The sequence below is a fragment of the Camelina sativa genome, chromosome 16, assembly GCF_000633955.1.
Source record: "Camelina sativa cultivar DH55 chromosome 16, Cs, whole genome shotgun sequence".
Lineage (NCBI taxonomy): Eukaryota > Viridiplantae > Streptophyta > Magnoliopsida > Brassicales > Brassicaceae > Camelina > Camelina sativa.
The window spans coordinates 15,515,139-15,527,131 of NC_025700.1; the positions used below are offsets into that span (position 1 = coordinate 15,515,139).

At 36.5% G+C, this 11,993-nt stretch overlaps 3 protein-coding genes across 4 annotated transcripts; 2 read left to right on the top strand and 1 right to left on the bottom strand.

The window, feature by feature from the left end:
- On the top strand, positions 2,774–4,015 carry LOC104750681 (protein PLANT CADMIUM RESISTANCE 12-like). The gene is made up of 4 exons (XM_010472514.1): positions 2,774–3,078; positions 3,168–3,239; positions 3,332–3,541; positions 3,916–4,015. The coding sequence occupies exons 1-4, from the start codon at positions 2,952–2,954 to the stop codon at positions 3,990–3,992; spliced, it is 486 nt and encodes a 161-aa protein (XP_010470816.1). The 5' UTR covers positions 2,774–2,951; the 3' UTR covers positions 3,993–4,015.
- Positions 4,099–7,260, bottom strand: LOC104750682 (transcription factor PERIANTHIA). Of its 2 annotated transcripts, none has more exons than XM_010472517.1 (11): positions 6,939–7,260; positions 6,764–6,840; positions 6,606–6,655; positions 6,274–6,492; positions 5,717–5,773; positions 5,556–5,615; positions 5,383–5,460; positions 5,226–5,283; positions 4,850–5,121; positions 4,513–4,758; positions 4,099–4,423 (listed from the first exon to the last, which is right to left on the bottom strand). In XM_010472517.1, exons 1-11 carry the CDS (start codon positions 7,004–7,006, stop codon positions 4,277–4,279), a joined length of 1,332 nt encoding a protein of 443 aa, XP_010470819.1. In that variant the 5' UTR covers positions 7,007–7,260; the 3' UTR covers positions 4,099–4,276. The 2 variants fall into 2 exon arrangements, with proteins under 2 accessions (XP_010470819.1, XP_010470818.1); XM_010472516.1 differs by having other exon boundaries at positions 5,696–5,773.
- LOC104750683 (uncharacterized protein At2g29880-like) lies at positions 7,567–9,321 on the top strand. Its single transcript, XM_010472519.2, has 2 exons — positions 7,567–8,118; positions 8,200–9,321. The coding sequence occupies exons 1-2, from the start codon at positions 7,840–7,842 to the stop codon at positions 8,872–8,874; spliced, it is 954 nt and encodes a 317-aa protein (XP_010470821.1). The 5' UTR covers positions 7,567–7,839; the 3' UTR covers positions 8,875–9,321.

Sequence of the window (11,993 nt, forward strand, 5' to 3'; positions counted from 1 at the left end):
TACACAAAAGACACAACAATCTCGCTATCCTCCTTTGGTAAGTGGACGATACAAGTTACCATCTGCTTAGACTTCGAATGAATGGTAATCTTCACTGACGGATGCCAGACAATCCATATCCTTCCTAGCTCTGCAAACTCATAGTTGGCTGCAAAATTCCAATCCGCAAAAGTAGACTGCACATATTTCAGAGATTTGTGTTGTTTGACACGAGTCTCTATAAGGCTGCCAAAAACCGCCTTATGCTGTTGTAGCCATTTCCTGAAGCTTCTTCGCTTTACACTATGTCTACATTTACCATTAATGAGAAGATTTGGTTAGTGTCCCCTTCCCTGAGGAAGTCTGCTCAAAACGTCTCTCTTTTCTTAGTTTCTTCTTAGATAGAACCTTCATAAATTCCGCATTATCGTCTGGATTATCATCTTCTTCGGATGGGGGGTCGGAAGAAGAGGATTCCTATGGAGAGCCGTATTCTGAAGAGGAGGAAGACAAGGATTGGACGCGCTTGGAAGAGGATTTAGTCTTCCCTTTTTTTCCAGGATTAGAAGCAGTATTGAGGCCAATGTCCAGTTCCAGAGTTCCTTCTTGATGAGGATTACCTGAGGAAGTTTTCTCTAGAGCTAGAGAGTTTCTTTTTGATTGCTCCTTACGTCTTCTCTGAGGGTTTTTCCTTTTTTGCACCACTGGATCAGCAGGTAAAGGTTTTGAGACGCTCTTGCCATGAGTGCAGTCCTCCCTAGAGTGAGTGGTTGACTTACAGAAATTACAGAGTATCGGAGCCGTGGGGCATCGCTTGATGGAGTGACCTACTCCTTGACAGTGAGCATAGATAGGAGGAAGCCACGGACTGGAGACCTCTATTCTGTAAATTTCACCCGATTCAAACTGAGCATTAACTGCTTCCGGAAGCGACTTGGTGATATTTACAATGGTAAAAACTTTTGCAACTTCCAAGTCTCTGAGGTTGATAGTGGCAGGGTGACAAAAGACCGGATGTCCCACAAGACTTGCTATATGCTCCAAAGCTTCTTGTGAGAAGAACTGAGGAGGAACGCCTCTAAATTCAAGCCAGACCGGATTTCTGTTAGCTCATGCATCACCGGGGTGAGTCCAGGTTCCCAATCTGCAACAAACATGGATTGTCCCTCAATGTGCCACACCCTCTGGGCGAGAACCCGTCTGCGAGTTTCCTCACAAGGTATACGGATAAGAACAGACTTAGGCCCTTGCTTGGAGATAGTGATGTCTCGTCTCTTGCGACTCCAGATTCCATTGAGGATGGCGTAGAGGGCTCCTTTCGAGGGAAGATTTCAATGAAATTGTCCAATGATAAAATCCTTCCAGCGGCTTTGGTTCTTTTGAATCACCGCGTTAGGGATTTTGACACATAGTTCACCAGATTCTAAGGTGATAGCGGTACCTTTCTTCTCCATCTTGCCCGAGGGGCCAACAAGCATTTCCTTCCAATTAGCTAGAGCTGAGATCTGAGCGGAATCAGCGGCCATGGAGTCTTCGTGGGCTTTCGAGATTTGAGGTCTCGATTCACTTGCTGCAGGAAAGATCTTGTCGACTTAGAACCAGCCTTGACGGAGTCCTTGATAGAGGCGGAGTGGGAGCTGGGGCTTTCATCGCCGCAGAGGGGGCAGCAGGACTCTCGTCTGCTATCTTAGGGGAAACCAGATATGGGGACGGGGGAGGATGGAAGGAAGCGGGGGCAGGGACTGAGGAGGCTGAGGAGGAGGGTTTAAGAGGAGAAGAGCGCTTTTTCTTGGGCTTAATCATCGGAGGAGGGTTGCCGGTGCCGAGATCGGCAACGGCGGCTTCGAAATGAAGGGGGTCAGGAAATCGTCTTTTCTAGAGAGAAAAGGGTTTTTTAAAACCGGTACATTTTGCCTTCGAATTTTCCGGTACTACTTAATTAGATTTACTTTTACAGCTTACTTAGATTTAAAAATTTAGGGTCTAACCTTTATATATTTGATTATTTTTTTATATAATTTAGAGTGTTTTCACAACTCATTTATTTTTATATAAGTCACAGCTTTACTTATATTAGATATTGTAGAAATTTGTAATTGAATGCATCGAGATTGACACTAAAAATGATTAGAAAAAGGATATTTTTAAAAAATATTTGTAAAAAATGGTAACATTTCCTTTTAATATATTATAAAAACAATCTTTTCGAAAAATAATATATATACAAGGCCACAATTTTATAATTTGCCTTGAGCTTCTATTGATCTTAGAACTGCACTCAATGCAATAAACCATATTTTCTCGAAAACCTTCATATGGTAAAGGTTCTCTCTTTCATGTCTCAATTTTACTAAAGGTGTTTGGGCATAAACCACTATCCTGGACAAGAATCTAAAGTGAAGTGTCTCACTCACCACTAATTACCAAATCACCACTAAGCTATTTCTAACTTTTCTCTAGAAGCAAAAACTTTTTTCTAGAACCTTAACTTGTAGTCAACTTGCTTAAGAGATTTTAACTTCTCTTAGGTCAACTAAAAACGTTTACAAATTATAATGTGGATAATCTTCTCTCTCTTTTTTTTGGGTCTAATATGGTCAAATTGTCTATCCAATACGGTTTTCTATTTTTGTATTATTACAACAACTAGTTTACATATTACACTATAAAGTTACTACTACATTTAGATAAATCGTTATCAACCATTTGATATCTCATCTTCGTCTATAAGTTTTTTTCACCAACAATTTTGACGCTTCTCTTCTCTAGCTAATCCTGTATTGAAGGTCTTTTTGGGTGCGTATGTCCAGCTCCAATCGAAAACAAGTATAAATTTTTATTTTCTTCCATATTTCTCTCTCACAAGTCTTGAGAAAACATTATTTTTTTCTTGTGCTCAAAAAAAAAGTTCTAACAATTCACGTCGAGAAAATCTGTTGAATTTGGTATAATTGTTATTAATAAAACTGAAAATGTATGGGAATGGGCCGGTGTTTAAGGCGGAGGGGACGTCGTTCCGGGATCAACCGTACGCCGAACAGCTTCCTCAGGGACTATGGACCACCGGTCTTTGCGATTGTCACGAAGATGCTCACATTTGTACGTTTCAAAACGTATCTCTTCATGTTTGATTGATCTTTCTATCTTCTTTGTTGTATCAAATCAAATGGGTTTGTTTCTTGTTTTAGGTGTTCAGACAGCTATAATGCCATGTATCTCCTTCGCTCAAAACGTCGAGATCGTTAACAGAGGAACCATATGTAAGAAACACCGTAATTTACGTTTAATATAATCATATCAAATTTGTTTGTGTAAAATAAAATCTAAAAAAGTTGGATTTGGGGAAATGCAGCTTGTATGAACGCAGGTTTGATTCATCTAGCGTTAGGCTTTGTGGGTTGTTGTTGGCTTTATGCGTTCCCAAGCCGGACCACGCTTAGGGAACATTTCGCATTGCCTGAGGAACCATGCCGTGACTTTTGGGTCCATATCTTTTGTACCCCATGCGCTATTTGTCAAGAATCTAGAGAGCTCAAGAACCGCGGCGCTGACCCTTCCATCGGTATTCTTCTAAATCCTTTAACGACATCTTTAAAAAAAAAACAAATTCAAAGACCAGATGCATATATTGTAAGCAAGGTTGTTTTTTTGGTTGAATAAATTTAACATTCATTCAAAGAATAAAAAAATAATAACAAAAACAAAAACATAAAATTAAGGTTCCACAAGATTCACAAAATACAATGGGAGTGATTGGTAACCACTTTACAAAGTGGTACAAAGCTGTACCAACATACAGCTTTAAATTAAAGCTTTACCAATCACAAAAACTTTACTAAAAACTTTATCAAAAGCTTTATTCTCAGCTTTTTTGTACAGCTTTCATTTACAGTTTTTTTACCAATCAGACCCATTTTCTTTTTTGGTGATTTTCAGGTTGGCTTTCGAATGTAGAGAAATGGAGCCGAGAGAAAGTGACTCCTCCCATAGTAGTACCTGGCATGATTCGCTAGCTGATATACTTGTCATACGATGTAGCCATTATCTCTTACGGTTTTTAACTTTTATGTAGATAATGTAAGCTTCTTGTGTATCTCAGATTAGTTAGGGGAAAGTAAATAACAAAAGAGACGTTGATTGATTCTGAATGGTAACGTTCACTACCGACTAAATAAACAGATGATCTAAGACGCTAAAGAGGAGAGAGCTTTTGGTCTTTTCATTAAAATATGTGTATGAAAATCTTGAGACCAGAACTATGCTTTCCTTTGGTCATGACTCATATAACAAGGCTTCTCTAGTCTCTAGGTCGGGCTAACCATAGAGAGCTAAGTGCTCTAAGCCGAGAAATATAGTCGTGGATGACCAAAAAAGCGCGAGCAGCTTGTCGTGTGGTGAGAATTCTGTGTAGCTGTTGCAGAGTTTGTTGCCTTAATAGATCTGCCTGCAAAGACATAACAACCTTTTTCAGGTTCTTGATTTGTAATGCCAATTGTTGTTGAGAAAGAGAGAAAGGCTTTGTGTTTTTTTTACCTGGCGAAGGAAGTTTTCGAGAGTGCCAAGTTTCCCCATAGGCATAGCCATATGACCCATATAGTCAGCAACATTTGCTGAAGAGTTTGGACCCATTGAAGCAGAGGAAAGTGTCTCAAGAAGCGATTGTTGCAGGGCTTCCATGCCTTGTGACAATGCATCTTCTGTTTGCTGAGACGACTGTTGAAGGTTGCAGATGCCTATCAACTGCTGATCAGTCAACGGATCGACATGGTTCCCCAATATCTAACAGAACATAGTTACCAAAATATGAAAAAAAAAATGAACAAAACCAATGATTGTGAAAACAAATGTTAAGAACCTTTTCTTTATTTACCTTAAGTAACTCAGATGATCTAAATCCACCTAACCACATGAAAAATCTCTCAGCAGGCGTCTTCCACATGCCTGAGAGCATATGAAAGACGTCAACTTTAGTGCCAATTCCTTTTAGCCTGAATATTTCATTGTAGTGACTCATCACAGCATCTACTAGCATGCGTAGCTCGTTGTCACCTAACTGAGAATTCACACCCGATCTTAAGTCATTGATCAGCCTTTGATGTTCCTCTTTCCAGCGTGTATATTCCAACTCAAATGAAAAGACACCTACAAACATAAAAAAAACAAAACTTCATCCTTAGTAAGAAGATCACTTCCATGTTACCAAACGAGCCAAGAAGTGTTTTATGTGGGATTCTGAAAAGTCTTACCATTTCCAGCTGGCAAGTGTGTGTGATTCGCTGTAACTCCGCTTTCAACCACACTTCCCTGAATACAAGAGAAAACCATTAATACAAATCAGTAAAACTTGAAGCTTACAGAGATAATTTCAAGAAGTTAATAGTTTTGAATTAGTCAGTTTTAGACCTGTTGGCGAACTCGTTCGAGCTCTTCCTCTAGCTGCGCAAGCCTGACTCGACTATTCTCAAGTTGCTGAACATATGCCTATTAAGATACAATGCAATCCAAAATATGAAGTAAATACAAATTTAGTGGAAGATGAAAAAAACACAGTCTCATGAATCAGCTACACTATATACCTTTTTCCTCAATCGACTTTTCCTAGCAGCCTCACGGTTCTGAGCCAGTCTTCTAAGTGTCTGCCAAGAACTCGATACATCAATGCTCATTCCACCCAAAAACAGATCCAAAACTCAAGTAAAAAATTTAGAAAATCTACCCTTTGTTCACTAGATTTCACCTTGGATTGATCTGAACAATTTGTAGCCAAAACCATCCCTTGATGACCTCCATTTAACTATATAACACAAACAAACAATATGCATCAATGTAACTGAAAGCCATGGGCCAGTAGTAAAAAAAGCATTATAACTTTACAAGCAATTCCATTTTTTCAAAAGCCATGGGCCACTGAATTCCGTATTATATATCAATAAAAAGCAAGAAACTTTACAAGCAACTACAATTTATTAAGCAATGGGTCAAGTAAAGTTCATATCATCATCATACACATAAAAAGGAAGAAACTTTACAAGAACTTTGTAAGTTCAACACACCAAATCATCCAGGGTGTGTCACATTAGACCAAAAGAACCAAAAAAAAACAGACATAATCTGAGCAAACAATATAGATCGAATTCCAAGGTGACATATCAATGAGGAAAAAATTTATAAAAACCAAAAGGGACAAAACAAAACTCCAAAGTGAAGAAACAAACAGAAATGGGAAAAAAAAACAGAATCTTTTAATCTTATTTTTAGCAGATGGTTTAAACGAAGAAGACAAAGGAACAAAACCTGAGTCTTGTCATCAGTATCAATATCTGTGGAAGTGTCAGTATGTTGACTGTTATCAGCCATAGCTGAAACCGAATCACACCAGTTCTCTAAACTGCCGTTCACTTCTCCTCCTCCTCCTCCTACTAACCTTGTCCCTTTCTGGTATACTAACTGTCCTGTATCCAAACACTCATCTTCTACTTCAAGTCTCTCCCTCAAGCCACCACAATCCATACCCTAAAACAGAGTAATACATACATACATAGAACAAAGCATCAGAAAAAAGAGAACTCTTTTTTTGGTTTCTTATTATAAAATTTGGGTTTGGTGAAAAGGAATCAAACTCTTACCGTATCAAACGTCGTGTAGTGTAAGTTGGCTGAAGAAGCAATAGTGACATCTGCAAAAGAAAAATGGAACAACCAAACTTGAGATTCCTCCAACAAAGCTTAAACCTTTTTTGTGTACTTGAGTTATGTAAAAGTAAGATGAGAAAAAAGAAGCTGACTTGGACTTAAATCGATAGCTTCATCATGATGAAACCCATTGACTGGTTGATGAAACTCTTCAAGACAAGTATCTCCTCTGTTTTAAAAACAGAGAAACAAGAAAAAAGATTAGTTTTTTATTTATTTTTTTATGTGTCTAAGCTTTTGAAGATTTGGGAGATGTTTGTTTATTACCTGAAGAAGTAAGAGGATTGAGAGTAGAAATCAGGGTTGAAAGGAACGGTCTTGAAGCTGCTCTGCATTGTTTAAAGAAGAAGAAGACAAACACACAACAACACACCACACCAACAAAATCAGAGAAAAGAAAAAGAAGTGAGCTTTCGTCTAGAGTTGGGGTTTCAGAAAGTTAAAAGAGAGGGAGAGATGAAAAAATTCATTAAAGAGGTGAAAAGATGGCGAATCAGTACGGCTTGAGGTGGAGGAGGATTCATCATTATTATAAATAATAAAAATAACGAATTATATATAGAGACAGAGACAGAGACACAGAGAGAGAGAGAAGAATCAGAGAAGAGATTATGAGATTTTAATTTTGATGATAAATAAATTAAGGGCTTGACTGGTTCTCCCGCTAGCTCCCGCAAACGCTGCGTTTGCGTTTGCGGGCGGTTGCTAGCGGTTGGGGCCAATCACACAAAACGCTCCCAATCGCTTTCAGTCGCTTCCAATCGCTCCCAACCATTGAATTCCAAAAGCTAGTTCCCGCAAGCGTTTGCGGTTGCGGGCGATTGCGGTTGGAATAATTTTTAATAAAAAAAAAAAAAAAAAAAAAAAAAAACCAACGACAAATTTTTTTCTATCTTCTATATATGTTTATCACCTTCTCAACCCTAACCAAGCCGTAACCCTAGTCTCTCAAACCTCCAAGTTATGGCGTCAACCCAAGGTGATGAAAATCAAGATGGAAACGTAAGTATTGAATCTCTTTTATCATTCATTATATGTTATATATGTGTAACTCTTTCTATTTTTTTCATAGCATCATCTTTTTCATTCTATATATTGTTTTGAGTTTGGTGATTGAATATATGTCTCAACTTGTTTTCTCGAATAGAAAATTACCTGGTCAGACGAGATGACTCGTTTGTTGTTAGATTTGATAACGCTAGAGAAACAAGCTGGAAATTCCAGAGGCAAAAGTTTGAGTGAGAAAGGAAAAGAAAACGTTCTTACAGAATTTAGAAAGGAATTTCCACTAAACTTAAACTGGAACAAAATTAAGAATAGACTTGATACTTTAAAGAGGCAATATGAACTGTATCGTAAAATCACGTTTGGAGCAACTGGACTCGGAGTTAATCCAAGGACAGGAAGTCTTGATGCCCCTGATCATTGGTGGAAAGATAAAATTAAGGTATGTAACCACATATTTGTGTAATTATTAATTTCTTGTTTTGTATTTTCATTGATTGGAATTTTGTTTTTGGTTTATAAGGCTTATCCTGAAGCTTCGAGACTCCGGTCGCACCCACTGCGGTTTATACCGCTTCTTCATGTGGTCTTCCGAGATGAAACGGTTGTGGTGGAGGAGTCATGGCAACCAAGACGTGGTGTAAATCGTCATGCTCCATTAGTTGACGTAAGTGAGACTGAACGTACAAACGAAGAAGACGAGAGAGAAGATATGATGCGTGAGAACGAACCTCATCATATGGAAACAGAAGACCCAGATTGGATGTCACAAATTCCGAGGGAAAACTCTGCAAATCCAAATTCCGAGGCGGAACCATCATTTGCATCCAAAGAGACATCTTCTACGCACACTCAGGAGAAAAGAAGTCGAAACCGAAAGCGTAAACAAAATCCAGTAGACTCGACGCTCGACCGTATTGCTACTACTATGGAAGACCGAAATGATATTCTAGAGCAAATGACAAATGCAAAGTCAAAATCTCAGTCAACAAATTCAACTGAAGAACAAATGGCTCTTGTTGTGAAACATGTGAGGGCAGTACCGGATCTGGTTCCGATGTCGGAGCTTTATTGGGCATCTCTTGATCTTATTGCAACAAATGATGTTGTGCGCGGTTTATTTCTTGCTCTCCCAGATGACGAGAAGCTACCTTTTCTAAAGAGACAAACCAAGGAGTCTCGTAATGATTTTGCTTGATGATTAGCTTTGGTTTTGTTGAGTTAATCTTTCATGGAATTTTTATTTCTTGTTTGCATTTTGTTTACGACATTGAGGATTGTCTTTGGTTTTGATTTGACTTCAGTTTTTGTTGGCCTTTACAATATAATATTTTCTATTCATTTATTATGCAAGCGGATGCTTTTTAAGAGTCAAAATGTAACAAGAATTTAATTTGTTACAGGAAGGAAGTGACATGGAGTTGAACACAGTCAGAGAAATAATAGAAGCAGATGACCAAGTTATTGAAGCAGTAATCTGCATTGATCTTCTGGATTATTATCATAGTTATAAAAATAATCCAGAAGATCCACGGTATCAAGCACATGTTTTGCCATTTGTCACATTACTTGATGCAATATTTGGTGATAGACCAAATGCATAAAATAATAAACATTTCACAATGAATTTTATTTGTTTTTCTAAATAATTATTGTATTTTTTTATGATTTTTAATTATTAATCAAGTTTAAATTTTTTTTTGATATTTTAAAACATTTTTATATTATATATCACATTTATTATGTTCTAACCGCTATTGCACCCGCTGGTCAACCAGTCGTAAACCTCCCGCAAACGCACCAATTTTAAAACGCTAAACCAGTCGTTCAAAACGCTTTATAACGCTTGAAACCGCAATCGCCCGCTTCCGCAATCTCCCGCAACCGCAGCGTTTGAACCAGTCAAGCCCTAAATGAATTGCGTCTGAGAGGGTGGGATTTTAGTTTCCCAATAACCAACACACACACCCACGTATCACCCTTTTTTATTTTTAATTTCTTTCTATTATTATTATTATTATTATTATTACTACTACACTCTGTTTTTCTCTTTTGGTAAATGTATCATTTTACTATAATTTGCTGTCTTGTATTCATTTGGTTTTGAAACATTCGTGAACATTTCCATAATCATAACTCTTTTCAGCTTTCATTTTGCGCTAATGAAGGGGGGATTATAGTTTCCCAATCACCAACATACACAAAGAAAATCTATTGTTATTATTACTGTTTTCTTCTTTTGGTATGTTACATTTACTACTAACTTGCTGTCTTTTGTGTGTCATATAGTTTTGAAACACTCTTGAAACTTTTCCATAATTCATAACTCTTACAGCTTTGATTATGCTCTAATGAAGGGGATTATAGTTTCCCAATCGCCAACACACAGATACAACTACGGTTTTTTTTTCAGTATTTTTAAAATTCTTTTGTTATTATATATGACTCGTTTTTGCTCTTTTGGTATGTGTATTTACTAAGTTAATATTTTTGTGTTGTGTAGTTTTGAAACATTCGTGAGTATTTCCATAATTTATAACTCATTCAACTTTCATTATTCGCTAATGAAGGGGGGATTCTAGTTTCCCAGAGTAACCAGCACACACACTTACGGTACCACCTTTTTCCAGTATTTTTAAGGGTGTTATTTTACTAATTTACAAACATTTTAAATCATAAATAAGATCTTTTGTTATTATTACTCTTTTCTCTTTTGGTATGTGTATTTACTAATTTGCTGTCATGTAGTTTTGAAACAGTCATGAGTTATGCGTTAATGATCAAGGACATGTGTGATATTCTCACTGATATATGCAGTTGGACTGACTTCAGATTATATTTTCTCATTAGTGCGATGGGAATGTAGGTGAATTGGTTAAATTATTTGTCACATAGAGAAGTACTAGTTGTTTCTTGACTTATTATAAAACTTCATAAGTAGGGAGTTCTTTATTTTTAGGCTCTGTAAAACGTTTTTTCTTATCCATATCAAAACATTATAGTACAAAAGTTTTAATCATCGTATAAAGCTTGCTTAAAGTCTCTTTTTTATTCCTTCCTATAATATTCCCCATATATAATTACATGAGAGACATAAAATCATGCACATAAACAATAAAGAAAACAGACAACAAAAAATTAAATTTAAGTAAACCCTACTTTGAAGTTCGATGTTAATTGTTTCTAGTCGGTTAGTTTAAAGTTAGAAAATGTGGGGAGGACAATCGCATTCGAATGTCTCGAGTGTCTTTCGATAATTTAAATACATAAATTATATAATAGTAATTGTTATTATTACAAATAAGAAAACATAACTTTTCTATATGCATGGAATAAAAATGTGTATATATTTTGTGTATGTATATGTAATGGAGAGCCTGGATGTTTTCAGATACAGAGAGTGTCATTTCCATCTTGTTTTACTGTCTGCCAAAGTTGAAAATGGCCTCTCGACCACTGCCACTCTCAGTTTTCATTTTTTATTTTCTCATGCACAAAAGATTTGTTTTAAAACTTCGAAATTTGCTTTTTTTCTTTTTATATTTAATTTAATTAATTAACTAGCAAAAATAGGAAAAGCTTATTATGACTTCTTCTAATCGATTAGTCAAACTTGTAATTAAGATACTCATGAATCATGATGATGTATTGTTGAAACGATGCGTTTTTTTATTCTCTGCTTCTCTCCTGTAAAATTGTCAAAAGCTGTTATTTTCACAATGAGTATTTTTTATTTAATTAATTTACTTATATTAAGTTAAAATTAAAAAAAAAAACAGATATTAATAAGATCTAGTTACCATAAAACAGGCACTAGTCTGGCTGGCTGTGGCTTCTGCCCTGAAGTTGAGTGAATTCTAACAGGATCTCTATTTAATGACTAAAAAAGAAAACCATATTAACTTTATATTCAGTGGACCGATGAAACAAGAGCATTAAAAAGAAAAGCTTTGCTTGAAAGAAACATCTTCCTCATATATAAATGTAGAAACTATTACTAGCTTTGTTTTTTATTTTTATTTTAATGATGAACTCAAAAATTAAGTATTAACATTTATTACTGTCTCCCCTATTCTAAAACCAGCAACTCTCGTTTCTCTCGGAGGCTACCATTGACTTTTCTTTTACCAAAAACATTCACTCATAACTTCGAAAAATATGCAAATGTTGTTATTTGGTATAAACCGGGGGGAGGGGGGGAACGTACCAATAATGAAATGGTTTTGGACAAGAGAGTAGTAGTAGTAGTACTTAGTACCATTGGCAGAGTCAATGACGTCTAGGCTCTGTTTAGTCTTGTGGGTATTTCTTGTTTTT